Below are 18,353 nucleotides of genomic sequence, written 5' to 3' on the forward strand. Positions count from 1 at the left end.
TCAAATGCCACTCCATTCATAGCAGAGAGAAATTTCCCTCCAACTACAATGAAGGAACATATTTGGGAAAACTGCTTAGAACTCTGTAGGAAAAATGAAAATATGCCCCCCCACACACAAATCCTCTTCTATGAGGGGATGCCACCTAAAAGCAATGAAAGTTCACACTGATGTTTTCATTTGCAAATGGAGCACGGCCTCCAGCTGGGGGAGCACTAGCTCCAAGTCCTAGGGATTCTCACTCCCGCCTCCTGGAGGCTGCTGCAGCCGCCCGGGGCCCACGTTGCCTGAGTGCTAAACGGCCCTTTTCAGTGTCCTTCCTGGGACAGGGGAGGCACTACCAAATGGAAACTCCCCAGGCAGAGCTTCCTAATTGGGGCCTGCAGTTTTGTGGGAGGGGTGCTAGTGGGGACCCTGGGGGGCTGGTGGGGATTAATGCTTGGAGGCTTGTTTCCACATGGGAGCTGGGAGGGGTGGGGAGCCTGGCTGAATGGCTCAACCGCTGTGTGAAAACAGGATGACATCAACATCACGGGAGAAAAGATGAAATAAACTCTGAAACTTGGTTTGTCGTTCTTCCAGACACAAGCAGCCTCCATAAATTGGAACTGAGCGACCAGGAGGCATGTGACTCCAGCCCCGGCTCTGACTGTGATGAGCTGAGTGACCTTGTTCAGGCCACTTTCTGAGCAGCCCCCATCCCCTCATCTGGGGAACCCCGGTCATTCCAAGAAATGTATCCAGCAACTAGGTATGCTCTATTTTTAGAGCAAAGCCGAAGACTACCTCTGGGAGGGGTGGGGACTGAGTGGGCTAAGGGTGTCACTTCTCAGGCAAGCAAGCACACTGGCCGGGGCGGGGGGGGGGGGGTCTGATGGCATCTGACATGTTGACAAGTTCTCTTGTATAGAACCAGTGTTCTTTGGTATCACATACAGAGTTTTAAGGAGCAAGGTTTGGGACAGCGTGGTTTAGATCTAGAATCCTGGGTGACTCCTGGGCCTGGTCAGCACTACTTCAAGAACTTTGGGATATTCTGGGCTAGACCATTAGCCCCTAACTTTATTTTAGGATTTCCCCAAGCCACTCAAAGCCTATCTCAGAATAAAACTCTGAGAAGACATATCCCCGTTTTCTTTTTCCTTTTTTTAGGAAAATTTTAAATTCTGGAAGCTTAATGGTTATGAGGGGTAAGAGGTGTGTGCGTGAGTGTGTGTATGCTGTGTGTACACGCGTGTGTGTCTGTGTGCAGGGTGCCCGGGGGCCCACGGTACTGTCACTTGAGTGAGTGGTGGGGTGGCACGGAGGATGGGAGAAGGGGCGCAGAGCAGAGCTACAAAGAAATTTCTAGCGTACCCATTTTCTAGACTACACGAAGTCTGACGGGAAAGTCCACCGGCTCTGAGGGGGCCTCCAGGGTTAGGAGGTAGACGGGCCTTATTTTCTGAAATAACCCAGGGAAGTTTCTCTCCTGCCCGTCAAGTACATACTGATATCCTCCGGAAGGACTTGAACTCCAGGTAGGTGAGGTGCTCCGACAGCTCCTCGGGCTCCAGGTGATCAAAGAGCAGGGAAACCTTACGTTTCTTGCTGGTGTTTGATTTTATCCTTTGGGTCAGTTTCCTGGACCAGTCCCGGGCATTGCTTTTGTGGGTAAACATGAAAGGGAGAAGATGAGGAAAAGTAAACCAAAATTACTTTTTAGTTCAAGTAAATCCATTCGCATTTCCCACAAGGATATACAAAGCACCATGAATTAGCTAACTTTCTTCCGCCAAAACAAAGCGTTAAACGGTTCCCCCCCCCTTTTTTTTCCCCCCCTATGGCACCAAGTAGGAAAGCCTTGCTGGTTTTCAATGAACCTTCGGAACACGTCATGGGACCTGGGTAAGACGTGTTTACTTTAAGGCCGTGGGAAGGAAAGTAAGTCTCAGGCATCGGGCGCAGTGTCCCGGCCTTTGATCCTTGCTCCTCTGTCTAGCCCCTGGCATCTCTGCTCTCTCCATGCCTTCTGCGTGTCGGAGGGTGATGGGGATGCTACCTCAAGGTTTTAGTAAGGCAGCATTCCACAGACTGAGAAGCCACACTGCGGGGAATCATGCAGGAACATGTGGTCACTCCGGGCAGACTTGGGGCATTCTCCTCAAACATTCCCAGCCACGGAAATGACCAAGGAAGCCTAGCTAACCCTAGAGTGCCCTCCACCCCCACATTTTCTTAGAATTGATCCATTAGTTTTCCTAGAATTGATCCTTAGTTTCAATTTCCTTCACTAAGGAAGCAGCCATTTTGAGAGGCAGCAGGGTGCAGATCTGTTTCCCAAACTGGTATTGATGGGAACCTTGTCCCTTGACAAAGGATTCTGCGGTCAAGTGAGTTTGGGAAAGCCTACAGATTCTGGAGCCCTGTTGGCCAGTGAACGTGTTATAAAGTGAGATGCCAAAGGGAAGCTTAACTCACTGTTTCTTAAGTATACCTGCTCAGGCAATATCCCACTGGCTCCTTCCTAAAGAATGTACTGTGGGAAATCTCAGGAGAGGTCAGTCAGCGAGGGACACGCTGGGACAAGGAGATTGGGGTCTGAGAACTGCCCTGTGCCCCAGGTTCTACATCTTTTAAATGAGAACACTGTTACTTTGAAATTTTCTCTTATCTTTCAAGTTGTAGATTCTAAGCAGAGAAGTACAGAGAATCCAAACCGGCATCTGCAGAACGATATCCAGGATGATGTAATGTGATCCTGAGGTCATTTCTGTGGGGCTGTGGCTCAGTGCGCGGAGGGCGGTCCGAGCCCAGCTTCCCTCTGCTACTAATTGTGTGACCCCAGCCAACCTTGCCAAGCCTCGGGTTCCCAGGATGTTGCATGGAACGATCCCTAGAATATGCTTCGGTCCTAGAACGCTATATCCTAGGGATTTCTATTATTCCAAAATAAAGTGGCCATGTTGCGAACACTGTGAGTGTGTGTGTGTGTGTGTGTGCATGGTTCTCCCAAAACTAGGAAAGGCCCTCATTCTTCCAGAGTGGGCCAATGTCATAGACAATGTCATAGACATGTGTATCAGAGATAATTATAAGGAATACGGTTACAGACAAACCAAATGTCCAAAGATGGGGTAGTGCATCTGTAAATTACACTTTCTCATATGGAATAATGTGAACTTTTCCTGAGAGCCTTCCCATCTCTCCAAGTCTAGGCGTCTCTTGTAGACATCCATATAAGTTAGAAACCCTCCGCTCAATCCATTTCTCAGCAGTCCCTCCCCCGAGACTGTGGCTGCTGAGGAAGCATCTAGTGGCCGTACTTCCAGTTTCTCATCATCTGGATTCATTGTAGTCACTATCTCGCTACCTGGTTTCTTCTTCACTGGGACTTTTTTTTTCCCCTTGCTCTTTGACATTAGTCACTCACAGCTTTATCACCAGTGGGGCTTCTCTGCTTTTCTGCTAAACGTCAGTCTTTTCAGTCTGGGGCTACAATTTGAGCCTGCCTGAGGGGCTTCCGGGAGTGGGGAATCCAGCCGTCCCAGCAGGGGGTCAGAGGCCTGGCTGAGCAGCCCAGGAGGGAGGTGGTTTGGAAAGATTAGTCAAAACATTGACACTCACATTTGAGTTGTGTCGATCAGGTGGCAGTGTAACTCCTCACCACTAGCCTTCACCAGCTCCTGAAACTCCTCCATAGTGTTTGTCAAGCTGGCATCCATTTTAAACATGATCCAGAATTCTGTTATCCAGTACCTACGAGGTGGGAGTTAAAAAACAAAACAAACAACAATCCAAAACTGAAGCCAAGGACTCATGCTTTTTGGTGGGTTCTTCCCATGAAGAGGAATCAAAAAAAGACAGAAGCTGCTTTGTTCTTCTGCGTGCCTGGGAATACAGAATATATATTCTATATATAGAATATATATAGAATTCTATATATATATAGAATATATATATATGGGGTGGGGTGATGGTGTGGGGGATGGAAAGAAAGCCACCTGCTGACAGTCCTCTGCCCCTCCACACACCACATGCTTTGACAGGATAGGCACAGCACAACAGAAAAAGCGACAGCAAAGATTTAGGCACAATCAGGTGTATCAGAGATAATTATAAGGAATACGGTTACAGACAAACCAAAAGTGCAAAGATGGGGTAGTGCATATGTAAATTACACTTTCTCATATCTTACAAATACAGGACCATGAAAAATAATGTCCACAAAAAAGTTTTTAATGACTAAAGAACATTTCTAGGATATAAAATTAAGTGAGAAATAAAGGATACAAAAATGTATTTTGACCTCAATTATGTTAAAAAAGAACTGCTTAGAAAAATGACAAAGGAAATATTCCAAAATAGGTAGTGGGATATGAGTAATTATTACTATAGTTATACTCTTTACTGTACTTTCCAAAATGCTCTAATATGAGCTATATTACTTTAACAATTCCCTTTCCAGTCTGTCCAGAGGTGTTCTATAGACAGGACGGGAAAGGTAGGGAGCATGAGGAAAGAACTAGAATCCCTTGCTTCAGCCTTTCATTTCACCCCACTCCACAAGTCCCAACTACACGTAGAAACGTTACCTTACAAAATAGCAGATCTTCAGACAAAGCCCTGGTGAGTTCTTTGCCAAGGCGTCCTTATAGGTAGGGCTGTGGTTAAGGGAAATAGAAGCCTCTGTCATAGAAACCAAACAACTTCTCATCTTTGGAAGTATTTGCTAAAACACCCCCCCCCCCATATTTTCTTATTTTTTTGGCCATAGGACAAAAACCAACTTGATGTGTGCAGTTGTGTGCGTATTAGCATCTAGAAGGGTGATGATGGGGACTTTCTGTGGAGCCCACACCTCCTTATGGAAGGAGGTCCCAACATCTCCCTTGCAGAAGGGGAAGCAGGAAGCCAACAGTGTGGGAAGGTCCTGGCATAAGCAGCCTATCTGATTGGCAAAAGGGGCACATGACCTCCTACCCATGCCCAAGAGATGTGGAGTCCCACTGAAACAACTTTGAGGAGCCCCTTCTCTTAAAGTGTTTCGAGGAATGGATAAACAATTTGTGCAGTAAATGAGGAGGGGGAGAATGAATGAATATTCAGATATACTGTCATGATAATTAAGGGCAGTAATGTGAAAAATGATAATATATGCCTGCAGGAGGTAAGCAGATGGACCTTGGAAGTCGTGATGGCAAGTCAGACAAAGCCATGTGATTAATCCAAAATACAATCAGAGATGGCACTCGGAATATTCCATGAGAATGGTGCCATCCTAAGAATATGAGAGAATAGTAAGATCCCATTACGTTGACCTCTTTAGAGATCTGTGGAGAGAATATTTCATTTATTTTACAAGCCAAAGAAATGCAAAATCCAATCCACTGGTACCCTGGGTGGGTCTACCATTTCTGGTCACCAGACTGAGGAATCAGGCTACGTGCACCATGGGCCCTGCCAGGCTGTACCCTCCGTCCCTTCTAAACACTGTGCTGTCATAACTTCGGTACGGGGTTCAGTGACTTCCTGCAGGGCCCCTGCCAGGAGTCCAGTGAGTAAGCTGGCAGAAAGCCCAAGTAACTGGGTGGGAGTGGTTTTCCTTCAGTGTGCATGTGTATCTTAAATCCCAGAAAATGTAGAGGTAAACAGAGCAAAGTGAAAGTCTACATCTTAGGATCAGTGCTTTTGATTAGGAAGGAATCTGAGCATTTGGGGATTTTATATCCCTGTAATGTTTAAGAGCATATTGGCATGATAGCCTCGAAACTTCCCTTTATAATTAAGTGCTAAAGCACTTGTGGTTTTAAATTGAAATTTTATTAAGTTTAATCATGGCTTTGGAACTTCTAAAATGATGTTAACTGTTTATAACTTTAATAGTTATAAAAACTATTTAGAATTCAGGAAGGCAGCTGAAGTATTTAAAAATCATTCAAAATGTAAAATTCATAACTGTAGTTTACAATCATCGGAAGTATTTAGTTAATGAGCATTATTCAAATTAACCAAACATTTTTCAAGGTCCCTTAAAAACGCTTGGTGAAACATGCTAGACTTACAGAAAGAATCATATTTGCAAACTAAACTTGAAGCCCTAAAGAAGAGCTATGGCTGTAAAATTGGTACTTTTAATAAAATCACTTAAAAAAGTAAATTTTGATAGACTTACTGCCTATAATATCTGTCCTCAAAAGCACCAAAACAAAAACAAAACACAAAAACACACATGCACAGCAACACAGAAAATAAAAATAAGTCTAGGCAACTGGCAAACCTGATGAACTAAAAGGCTCTGTCTGATGCCTGCCTTTCTTTGGGCATAAAAGGTAAGAGTGAAAACAAGGACTTTACGCGTCTTTAGGCCATATCGCTGAGGAAATGCCTGCCTTCAATGCAAAGAGCTTTAAGCACAAGGCACATTCTAGATAAATATGGCCCAGATTCTGTATTTTTATTATTTGATGCACTTGCTGAAATTTTTATTCTTCCTTTTTAATGAGGAAGGGACGGAAAACGTACTTCTCTTTTAAAACCAGCTAAGTAGATCTGTAAATCAACACGGTGCCTTTTACTGCGGAGCTTTCATCTGGTCACTCCCTGCCCATCCCTTGGCCCTTCCAATGTCCATCCCTGTGGTGCGCGGTGGCCAGTGGCCCAGCATGTGGGCAGGACCTGAGTGAATTGGTCGGTGTGCACGCCAGCTCTCCGTGCACAGGGCCAGGCAGGACGCCGGGCAGGAGGACACAGCCTCCCCCTCAACAGAGCCCCTAAGCCACAGCAGAGGCAGCCCTGGAGTGAGGCAGGGCACCTGCTTTTTCACGTGGGGCACTGAAGCAAGCGCCCGGCACGTGCAGTACCAGAGGCTCCAGCATCTGCCTCGGAGGGGTTCAGGTCACTGTTTGCTGGAAGCTTCAGGCTCCACACATCTTCCTTCTCTTCACAGCCGGTATTCTGACTGTACTTTTCAGGCACTTGAGCCATTCAGAGCGTGTTTTAAAATCTTTTTTAACGATGAAAAACCAGGAAGCATCAAGGAAACCGTGAGCTTACGTAACTAATAATTTTATTACTTCCAAGTCAGAAAACAAGAGACACTAAACGTGAAGAAAAAATCGTTCTGCTGTCAGTGTTTAACCTGGGCTTCAGTGACAGGCAGTCTTTACTTCATGTTCCCTTCTTAGAATCTCGTCCCCTGCCCCAGACCAAAGCCTGAATTTCTCACCTAAAAGTGTCCAGTGTTTTGCACCCATAGTCAGGCAACATTTGTTATGTACTATCATGAGATGGCCCCTGAGGTAAGTTCTAGAGAAACGAAGATAAAATAAGCCTTGGTTCCTGATGCTGACGGACACAGACTAGTGGGGGAGACACATACACGGGTAAGTTACAGCATATACATTTTTAAATCTAGGTTAAAAATATATTTATATTTTTTTCTTAAGGTAACTTATAATTAATTTTTAGTACCTTTGTAACTTTCTACGTTACTAACACAAATCAAACTACGCAGCTAGACACAAAGTTTCTGCAGTGTACTTGAAATAGTCATCTATAGAGACCAGAGCACGTATGTAGCACACTGCAAAACTTACAGACTGAAGTCTGGGTAGATCAATTTATTTAGCTAACAGAGTAAAAATACTTGGCACTTTCTGCAATCATAGATGAAAAGCTTTTCAAAGCAGATTACATCCAGACCAGAGATGTGAGAGACACTTAAGCAATACAAAACTAAAGTCACAGGAATTAGATTTTCAAAGCACTGTCTAAGCACACTAGATGTGTTTTTAAAAGGGAGGGGCGTGTGGAAGGCTGAAAACGACAGGAAAGACTTCACAGAGGGGTCTTGAAGGAGTCTGCTAGGCAATGAGGGAGGAAGAGGCGATCCAGGCACAGGAATTGTAAGAGGACCCGGTCCAGCTGGTGCATGGGGAAGTTGGGTGTGGGGGAGACAGGGCTTCTGGGAGAGCTGCAGGGGGGAGTAGAAAGGACACTGGGGGGTCAGACCGTGGACGCCGTGGCCTGGCAGCCGAGGAGTTGGGCATTACCCTGCAGTCTGCCGAGGCTCTGAAGCAATGGCCTTTGCGATCTGCTTCTCTGGAAAGTAACTTCAGAGGTGGCTAATGATTGGGGGGTGGGGGGTGCTAGCAGCATGCTGGTGAGGACAGCAGTCCGGGACAGAGAGGGGCCTAGGAGAGAAGATGGAAGCCCACACTAAGGCCGTGGCAGGGGGATGGAGAGAAGAAAGCAGCTAAGAGTCATTTCTGAAGTAGAAGCCCTGGGATTGAGTAATGGACTCCGTAGGAGGTGAAAGGCAGGGAGGAGTCAAGGGCACCTCTGAGGTTTCTGGTTTGGCTAAGTGGATGGGCAAGGACACCACAAACTGAAAGTGAAAATGAAAATGCAGGTGTCACAGCAGAATTAATGGGTAGTAACTGGGGATGAAGGTGGTGAGAAAATGAATTAAGTTTTGAGCATATTAAGATGGAAGTGTCTGCAGCACAAACTAGTCCAAATATTTTTTACAAAACGGTCTGGGTTAAAGAAATACAGACTTGAAACAAACTGAGGGCTGCAGAAGGGAGGGGGTGGGGGGTGGGGTAACCAGGCGATGGGCATTAAGGAGGGCACGTGTTGTGATGAGCACTGGGTGCTATACACAACTAATGAATCGCTGAACACGACACCAAAAACTAATGATGTACTATATGTTGGCTAATTGAACTTAATTAAAAAAAAAAAAAAAAAAAAGAAATACGAACTTGAAAGTCCACAGCACAGAGGGATAGAGGTGGAAATCCTGGAGGGAAATCACCCAGGGAAGGAGGCAGAGTGAGAAGGACACCAGGACGCTGTCCCCCCCTTTGAGAGGTGCTCGGAGAAGGGGCTAGATGAGAAGCCAGATGGAGGATCAGGAGGGAGAGGGTCTGGAGAGGCGGGGGGTGTCCATAAAGCTCAGAGTAAGCAGGGACAGAAAAGAGCCAAGGGGCTGAGCCACCAGAAGGCCAGTGGTGACACGAGAGGAAAGTCTGAGGGCCGGGGTGGGGGCCCCAGCTGAGTGAAGGAGTGAGTGGGAGTCAAGAGATGGGAGATAGTGAGTGCAGACTATTTTAGGAGGTTTGTGCATCAAATTTCTAACAGTGGAGGGAAGGCAGGGTGGAGAGTTCATTTTTAGGTTGGGGAGACTTGAATGTGTTTTAGGCTGAAGGGCAGGTGTCACTGAAGGGGCAGAGGTGAAAGTGGAGGAGAGGGGACATGTGAGGGGTCAGCCTGTGGGTGGGGGGAGTGAGCAGGGAGAGGGGGCTGCGTACGCAGGGGCAGCCAGGGGGCACCATTTAGTCCTTAGAGCAACACGTTTCTCACTGAGAAGGTTTTAACTACTGACACTGCTTAGAACTGCTGGTACATGGAGTTAGTAAAAAGTCGACCGACTCTGAATCAGCTTTACAATGATTTAAAAATTCTCTGCAGACCAGACACCCACTTATTACCTGCAGCTCTTATTATATAGACCTCTGCCAACGCTCCGCCCTTGGAATCCTTTGATATGAGAAGTAAAGATTTCTAAGTAGGTTTAGAGAAGAGATTCAGTCTCTTCTGGTGGCTTTTATTTTTTTGTATGCCATAAGGTGAAAAAGAAGGGGCCAGGGGAGGGGGTATAGGATGAGAAGAGCCACCAGTCATGACTCACTGCCAAGGACCCCGGCTGCAGGTGCTCCACGGGCTCCTCCCACCTACAGTCCTTTCTCATGGGGCCACGGCTTCCAGTGTCCCCAGCGAGAGGCAGAGGGCAGGCTCCTTCTCCACCCTACTCAATTCACACCCCATAAGAAGGTTAAAATCCAGCAGGGTTTGCTTGGCCCATAGCCAGCGCCTCTGCCTGAAGCACGAAAGTGGACTCTGCAGATATTGTGGTGTCACGAAGCTTTCTTCAGAGCCTGGGGAAAGGGGGAGAATGGGACAGGAGAGCCAGTTTGTCATTGGAGTCGTGACTGCACCCTTGTCCATCTGCACAGGACGAAAACGAATTTTGACTAACCTACAGGAAAGGGATTTTTACTCGCCAGACATACTGAAGACCCATGATTTCTTTGACGATTTGCCTGAGCAATCAGCTTTGAAAATATTGCCCTGCCCAACCGCGGTGACACATCCGTGTGCCCATGTGCTCACAGACACACACATTGACACCACGCACCACCCCCACACCCCCAAAAGGACATTTTTGAACCCATTTACCACTCAGAGTTATTCCAAACCAATCACAATGAAAGCAAATTTCAAATTTCAAGATACTTCTGAATGAATCCCATTGGGGGATGGGTAGTCACTGTGCTCAAGGATATAGGGTGATAACTTTTTGGAGCAGCTCAGCAGAGGAAATGATAATTCGGTGCATGGTCAGCATGACTTGCAACAGTTGGTTACTTCGACACAGGTTTCCATCTGCATCTGAAAACACAAAAAGCAGCATCTGAGCAAGGCCCCCTGAGAGAAAGGAGTCCCCTGCTGGGACACCTGACAACCCTCCATTACCCGAAGGTGGTGGACGGCCAGAGTGGCTTCACACAGTGCTTTTCTCCCCCTGCCTTGAGCACCACACACCCCTCCCTTCTTTGCTTCTTACCCTCCTGCTGCATTCTCCCTTCCCAAAATGTCCATTTTGATGTTCATTAACCACCCCACCTGAAAGATAGTAAAATCTTGGGAAAGGAATGAAACTTGCATCATACACTCAAGTTTCTGTTGAAAGCAGAAACAGATCCAAGTTTTATGGGGCCCAAAGTGCATATAATGGGGGGGTGGGGTCCTTTCTAGGGTCAGAGTGAAAAATATATAGTCTTAAGAGATTACAGTTAAATATCCTACTTTTGAAAAATTTACAAGAACATGTGATCATAGGAATACATTTCTAGGGCTCTCTCATGGCCTTGGAAGGGATTCCTGCCAGCGAGGGGCCCTGAAATAGAAGTTTGCCTAGGTTTATGGGCAAAATGCCTCTGGATGAAAATAAAGGAGGAAGACTATAGGCAAACATGGCATTTGGAGATGGTGGTATCCACGAAGTATCCCTGATGGTTCATTTCAAAGATCATGGTTAACGAGGTTTTCCAAACCCAGCAGGTACCAAACAGATGCATTCTATACACAGGCAGCGGGTATAAATATTCCCTCTGGAGTGGTTTCCAAAATCTTGTCAACACTTATGGCATGAAGTGTTAGGGGCTATGTTGGTTATTTGGGGCCAGATCTATTCCCCGTCCTTCACCGTGGATTAACCCTTGCCAGCCAGCTTCCAGGTGGGTTCAGCTATGGGGAAGCATCACGGAGGCTTTGGCGCCACTTCCTGATAGCAGCTCTAGGTCTCTTCAGTGAACGATCACACTGGCTGGTCTGTCCTTCCTGACTCCAGCTCTTACTGAGATCTAACACTACTGATCTCCATTGACCCCTGGCCCCTGGGTGGGGGGAAGGGCAATGACTTCTGGTTGTTGCCCGTCTGGGTGCAGCATCTCTTAATTCCACCCTCATCTCTGTAAGTACTACCTTCGCTGCAGTGCTCTCATTTAAACAAGCCATGTGAATTCTGTTCTCTGATGGGAACTTGGATGATTCAGGGCAAAGTATCAAAGGAAAGAAGGGACATGACTTGCCGCAGCACTTCGAAGCTCTTTAAAACACGTTGTACAAGCGAGGTTGTCATTTTCACTCTTTCCAAGTGCACCAAACGGTAAATGAAGGGCACCGTGCATTTGGGTTCTAGATTTGGAAGTTCTGGATCACCCTCAGACGATGACCTAAAGTCACAGTTCATTGCGAAACTGTACTTCAATGGCCCGGATCACTCACCTTTCCCTCACCAAATCCACAGATTTCTGCGTGTGCTGTTCCTCCCCCTGCCTGCCCTCCCCTGTTTCCCTGGGAGGCCTTTCTGAAGAGGCCATGGCTTCCACTGGGTGCACAGTCTCCTCCTTTCCCAAGGATGCCGATCCTGCCTCTGTCCACATTCTCTCCTGCATCACCCACTTCCCTCTCTCTCTCTCCTGCTTTCCTTACCCATGGCACTTAAATACAATGTAACAAAGCCTTGGGCTCTCACCAGCTCTAGGACTTCTCCATTTCTCTGTTCCCGTTTTTAGCAGATCCTCACTCTCATCAATTTCCCACCTCCCATTCCATTTTCAACCATTCCATTTTGACTTCTATCTCTGCTATCCCACTGAATAGTTTATTTTCAAGGTCACCAACCAGCTCCACATTGCCAAATCCAATAGTTTGTTTCGCTGGCTTCGTCTGACTTCGTGATTCAGGTTGCATTCAACCCAACCCAACCCAAGTTGACAACACTCTTTCCTGGAACACTTTCTTCTCTTGGCTTCCATAACATCACACTGTCTCAGCTTCTCTCTCACACTCTTCTTCTGTCTCCTCTTCCTCTGCTGAGCATTTAAATGTCACCATGCTCTGTGGCTTAGTCCTCCCACTTCTTTTTAAAAACAATTTTAAAAATTTGAAACTTCTTAAATTTTAAATTAAAAATTTTAACTTTTTTTCTGGGGTGAACTCATCTAGTCCTTTGGCGAAAACACCATCTATTTGCTGATGACTGTCCAACTGATATCTTTAGCCTGAGTACCAAATTAACATGTCCAACATCCTCCTTGGCAAAGCAACACAGGGGTCTAATTTCAAACTTAACTAACTCATCCCACCCAAACTCCTGACCTCTCTCTCTCCCCCCTAGTCCAGTCCTCCTCCATTCTTCCTCATCTCAGGAAATGGTACCACCAACCATCCTCAGTTACCCAAACAGAAAACCTAGGAGTCATCCTTAATTTCTCACTTTCCCTCACATCCAATCCATCAGCAGGTCTTGATTCTACTTTCAAAATGTACCTCAGACCAGTTCATTTCTCTCCATCCTGGCCATTACAGAGACCACTTGTAACCAGCACCATGATGCACAAACCCAAATGACCCCCTGCTTCCTCTCTTGTCCATTCTCCATACAGAAGCCAGGAGGGAGCCCATAAATCAGGTCACGTGCTTCGTACCCTTTAATGGATTCCACTCCACTTGTAATAAAACACAAAATCCTTGCTGTGGCCAGTGGAGCTCCATCTAGCCCCTTCTAATATCTCCCACTTCATTTCATACCATATCACTCCTGTCCATACTTCTATTTATACCTCAGACCCTCCAAGTTTATTCCTAACTCATAGACTTCGCATTTGATATTTCCTGCAATGTGGCCTTTCTTCCCTTGGCCTAGTCATGTCATTTGGTCTCAGTTTCAATGTCACATCCTCAGAGAGATCTTCCTTAAACTACCTGAGGTAGCCATTACCCTGCCTGAGATTCTCCGTAGCACTTTCCATGATTAGAATTATTGTTTTTTTTATTTTCTGAGTCTCCCCTAGAATATAAGCTTTGTGAGACCTCAGCCCTGTCTGTTTCTCCCACAACCTTATTTCCAGGGCCTAGAACAGTGAGGATACAGTGAGGATAAGGTATTCCTTAAACATTTGTTGAGTAAGTGAGTGAACTCTATCAAATAGGACACCCCTTAACTTTTCTCATGTCTTTGGATATTGAGCTTCCTTTTGTCATTACATATTTCACTGATGAAATACTTGTTTTCTTCTTGGCCAAAGTTTACCAAAAAAACTTAAGGTTACAACTTGACAAATCATTTTTATGAAGTATTCAGTTAGGCTCATTATATAGTTTTGTTAATCTTTTTTTTTTTCAAGATTTTTAAAAATTTATTTATTTGAGAGAGAGAGAGAGACAGAATGAGCTGTGGAGGAGGGGCAGAGGGAGAGGGAGAAGCAGACTCCCCACTGAGCAGAGAGCCCGATGCCGGACTCGATACCAGGACCTTGAGATCATGACCTGAGCCAAAGGCAGATGCTTAACTAAGCCACCCAGGCACCCTAGTTTTGTTAATCTTTCATGAATTCTTCTCAACTTATTGAGGCAGGGTCAGTATCATGTTGGGTATTTTCACCATAAGCATCTTTGCCACAAGCTTTTTCACCACATAACTAACAGACTGTAAGGCAATTTTGCTGTAAAAGATAAAAAGTACCTGGTTGACAGTTTGGCTTCATGTTCCCATGATGCCGTACTCTCATTTTTATAGGAGATGAAGCTCAGCCCTCACAATGGTCTATACGGTGGCACCGAGTTTTGAACCCAAGTTTCCCACAGAACTTGGAATGTCCGTCAGTGGACGCGGGACAATATGCCAAGAACAAACAGCCGTGGAGAAGGGCTTCACAATGTGATACAGAGCTCATGTACAAATACGCATCTTAGTACTTGGAAACGGATACCTCTCTTCATGAAGGAGGAAATTTTAGCGAGGAGACAAATCCATAAGCAAAAAAAAAAATGTGTAATAGTACGAAAGACTTTGAAGACTGTATTGAGCTCTCACACACAAAAGCCAGTTATTTGCACAGGACTGCCACTGCACATTTTAAAGGTACTCAAAGATTTTCTATTTTGCAATAAAGTCTTTTTAATTTTGTGATTCAGTTTTCATGTTTTCTCATGTCCTTTTAAATGAATATCCCTCTTTTTTTGTGATTTTTATCTTTTATGGCCAAATTGTTTTTCACCTGATTCGTTATGCATCTAACTTGTGGGGAAAATGCTCACTGCGCAGGTGTTGGTGCCGATCGCCTGGAACCGGTTAGTGTTGCGCTCTCTCTGTTTTCTGGCCCGATCTCTGTAATAGTGATCTCTTGCCACGAAAATTCCACATAACAAACCACCCCAAGACTCGGTGACTTAAAACAGCACTCAATTATTTCTTCTCAAGTGTCTGTGAACTGGTTGGCGGGTGAGCTCAGAAAGGCTGGGCTTTGCTGGGGGCCTCTGTTCCACAGGCCCCCCCGGCCGCCCTGGACCAGCTGGCTAGTGAGGTATGTTCTTTCATGGTGACCACAGGGCGCCAAAGGACTACTGGAAATACTGAAGGCCTCTTAAGCCTAGGCTTGGAAGTGACATGCTTTCACTTCCACCTCGTTCTGCTGGCCAAAGCAAGTCACGCTGCTGAATCTCCAGCGAAAGAGTGGGAACTTTAAAGTTACATGAAGAATATCACTGACACACAGAAGGTGAAACATGTGTGGGGGGTGTGTGTGTAACAACGTAATCAAATCTACCACAAGTATGAGGGGGCTAACTTCATTTTTTCTTAAATATTTTATTTATTTATTTGAGAGAGACAGAGAGTACAAGGAGAGCGGAGTGAGGGGGTGAAGGGATAAGGGGGCAGAGGGAGAAGCAGACTCCCCGCTGAGCAAGGACCCTGATGTGGGGCTCAATCTGGGGACTCCGGGATCATGACCTGAGCCAAAGGCAGACACTTAACCGACTGAGCCACCCAGGTGCATATTCACAGGAGCTATGGACACAGTTGACAGGCTTCTTTAGGATGGGCAGCCTTGCTATCTCCACTGTTCTTTGTGGCTGCCTAGCATCTTTCCATGGATGATGCTCATATATTAGGGAAAGGGGCTTAGAAGTGTCCTGGATGAGATCAAAACAGAGTGACATATGGAAGGATTTGAGGAACTAAATAGGTTTACCACAGAGTAAACTAAGGAGAGCTATTAGAACTGTCTTCACATACCTGGAGTACTATCTGTGGGAGAGGATTTGTTCTGTGGGGCCACAAAAGGCAGAACCAGGGACGCTGAGAAGGAAAGAGAACTGAGCACCACATGGGGCAGAAACTTCTAACCACTAAGACTGCCCAACAATGGAAGGACTCCCATCACAGAGATACTCACGAGGAGGCTGCCGAGCGATACTTAGTTCACACCTGTGAGGGGCAGAGCTGCTGTTATTCACTGAAGCCCTACTAATCCCTGGGGCTGTGCTAAGAACCTTAATGATGTTACTTCTCATTCTTAAAATAATTCAGCAATGTTGGTGTTGCTCAAAACTTATAGCTGAGGAAATCAAAGCATAGAAAGATGAGGTAATTTGTTCTAGGTCAAAGAGACAAAGAGCTAGGATCTGGATCTGGCTCCAGGTCTGCCTGATTCCAGAACTCCAGCTCTCTCCACTATACTCAGCCACCTGCCACATGGCCATCGGCCAGGATAGGGAATTCAAGTGTTAAATGGGGGCTGAAGGAGATCAGCTTTAAGATCTCTTCCAGTGCTCAGGGCTGAGTCTAAGAGATGCTGCTGGGCTACTGGGTTGGAAGCAATGCACATTTGGGAGGAGAGCTTTTGTACTCTTGATGGTTTCTGAAAATCTCGTGTATGCCTTGGCTGATTGATACTGATCATTAAAGTTGCCCTTAAGATAAGAAGGGTGTTGTGCCTAAGATGCAGAACCATATTTGCTCTCCGCTTTTACCATGCACCCCCTCTTCCAGAGCTCCATGATGTTCCCCCACTGTGGCGTGGTAATCCTCACATGCTCTCTGTGGGAGTGAGGGCCAGCAAATGGTAAGGCCGGGGAGGGGGGTGATTCACTCAGCAAAGGGAGGCAGGAATGGGGTGAGGCACCCACACCCAGAACTCCCTTCCTGACTCTCCTTTTCCACCAGGAGGAAGTCTGCATGTTCACTTGCCCTCGTTCCTGCCACCATCTGTCCCCCGGGCGATGGTCAGCCTCCATGGGACCTCATCAAGGGTACCTTCCCTTCCTGACTTCATCTCATGGAACAAGCACTTCTTTTTTGAGAGGAAGAGCCTCCCTTTGAAAGTCAGGTTTCTAAGTGGGTGGTCAAGGGGAATTTACCTTCCAGACTGCAGGATTTAATTTTGATATTTTGATATAATTGCTGTAAGCTGATTTAAATATTTCAATGAATAATTTCATTTTGTTTGCCTCTTTAGGCTTTTCAAAATGCAGGGTGTCATACTAAAAATTCTAATAAGTAAAATGTGCAATGCATAATAAAATGTGCACATTTTCTCAGTACCATCTGCTTCTCACACTTTAGGGGAGACTTCTTTAAAGGGTTGAAACCTCAGCAGCGGGGTACAAAATGTCAATCTTCTATACTCTATCACTAGACCTGGGGAGTAATGTATGCTGCTAGGGAAGTATATTAGCTAAGGACCCATCCAACCTGTGGACCATTTGGTCCACAAAGCAAAAATAAAAGCCACGTGGCTTCTAGATAGTCATTTGTCTCTGAACCAAAAACAAAACAAAACAAAACAAAACAAAACACAAAAACCCACCATTTTCCAACATTAGGCTCAGTGGCGGCAATAGCTACACTTTATGGAATCACAAAATCTTGGGATGAAAAGACTTTTGACATTTTCTACCTCAACCTTCTAGCTCATGAAAGCATCACAGTAGGTGACTATCTAGCATCGACTTGTACCTTTCCAGGGAAAGGATATGGCTCCCTAACTATTCTATGTAGTGACTTTTCATTCCACTTCAACTAAAAACATTTTTTGATGCAATTAACCTATACTGGTCATTACCTACTCTGTGCGAGGCACTGTCTTAGGTCCCAAAGGAGAGCTGAGGAGCTCTAAGGAAACCCCTTGTCATTAAGGAGCCCACAATTTACTTAGGGAATAAGACACACACCCAAGACACATAATACTATTAGGCAGTAAATGTTAAGAGTGAGCACACAGAAGGATGGCAAAGTTCAGAGGAGGGAGAGACCCTATCTAGTCATGAAGGTTTAGGAAGCATCTTGGCATCTGTGGAGAAGTGACCCAGCACTTGGAGATTCAAGAGGTCATCTGGTTCAGCCCTTTGCCCCTCAATTGGTCTGCACACTCTCTTCTTCCTTTCTTAAATAAGTTATTTGCCTCTGACAGCAATGAACTACTCCCTAATGATTAGAATCCCATGAGAATAAACTTGCAATCAGCTGCATTCCAGGTACTGCTTCTTGCTGATAAGAGGCGGGGATGACTTTCCTACAGCGAATGTTTGTCTGGGGATGAGGCACGAACGACTTGCAGCAGAATGGACATAAAATATGACCAACACCACAAAAACTCCAGAACAGTCTTTGCTTCCTCTTCGTTTTGGTTTCCATGGACATCCCTTGATATGTGTAGGGTTTTGAGTGTACCAAAGGCAGGAGGTCAGAAATTGGCCTATCACGGCTAGGCAAGCTGCCAGCATTGGGGGCATAGCACCAAATAGCAGGTGTGTCAGAACCAGGGGCCAGAAAAAATGGTAATGGGAATGCTAGGGTCAGAAAACCACGGGGGCACAGGCGGATCTGGAGCCTAGAGCAGAGCAGAAGCCGTGAGTGGTCAATGTCTCCAGAAAGGAGAAGACAGGATCCGGGGAGAAGTTGACAGACACACAGAGAGTCATGAATGTGTAACACCAGATAAATGTTCTAAAGAAAT

At 45.8% G+C, this 18,353-nt stretch overlaps 1 protein-coding gene across 2 annotated transcripts in view; it reads right to left on the bottom strand.

Moving 5' to 3' along the window:
• The window catches only part of RASGRP1 (RAS guanyl releasing protein 1), a 78,700-nt gene that overhangs the window by 22,879 nt on the left and 37,468 nt on the right, over positions 1 to 18,353 (bottom strand). For both annotated transcript variants that reach the window (XM_032417017.1, XM_032417016.1), the window contains exons 3-6: positions 10,332 to 10,437; positions 4,575 to 4,637; positions 3,607 to 3,738; positions 1,491 to 1,644 (exon numbers count right to left, since the gene is read on the bottom strand). In XM_032417017.1, the coding sequence (XP_032272908.1) occupies positions 1,491 to 1,644; positions 3,607 to 3,738; positions 4,575 to 4,637; positions 10,332 to 10,437 (455 nt within the window). The remainder of the gene's footprint in view (positions 1 to 1,490; positions 1,645 to 3,606; positions 3,739 to 4,574; positions 4,638 to 10,331; positions 10,438 to 18,353) is intronic.

The sequence above is a fragment of the Phoca vitulina genome, unplaced genomic scaffold (assembly GCF_004348235.1).
Source record: "Phoca vitulina isolate PV1807 unplaced genomic scaffold, GSC_HSeal_1.0 scaffold20, whole genome shotgun sequence".
NCBI lineage: Eukaryota > Metazoa > Chordata > Mammalia > Carnivora > Phocidae > Phoca > Phoca vitulina.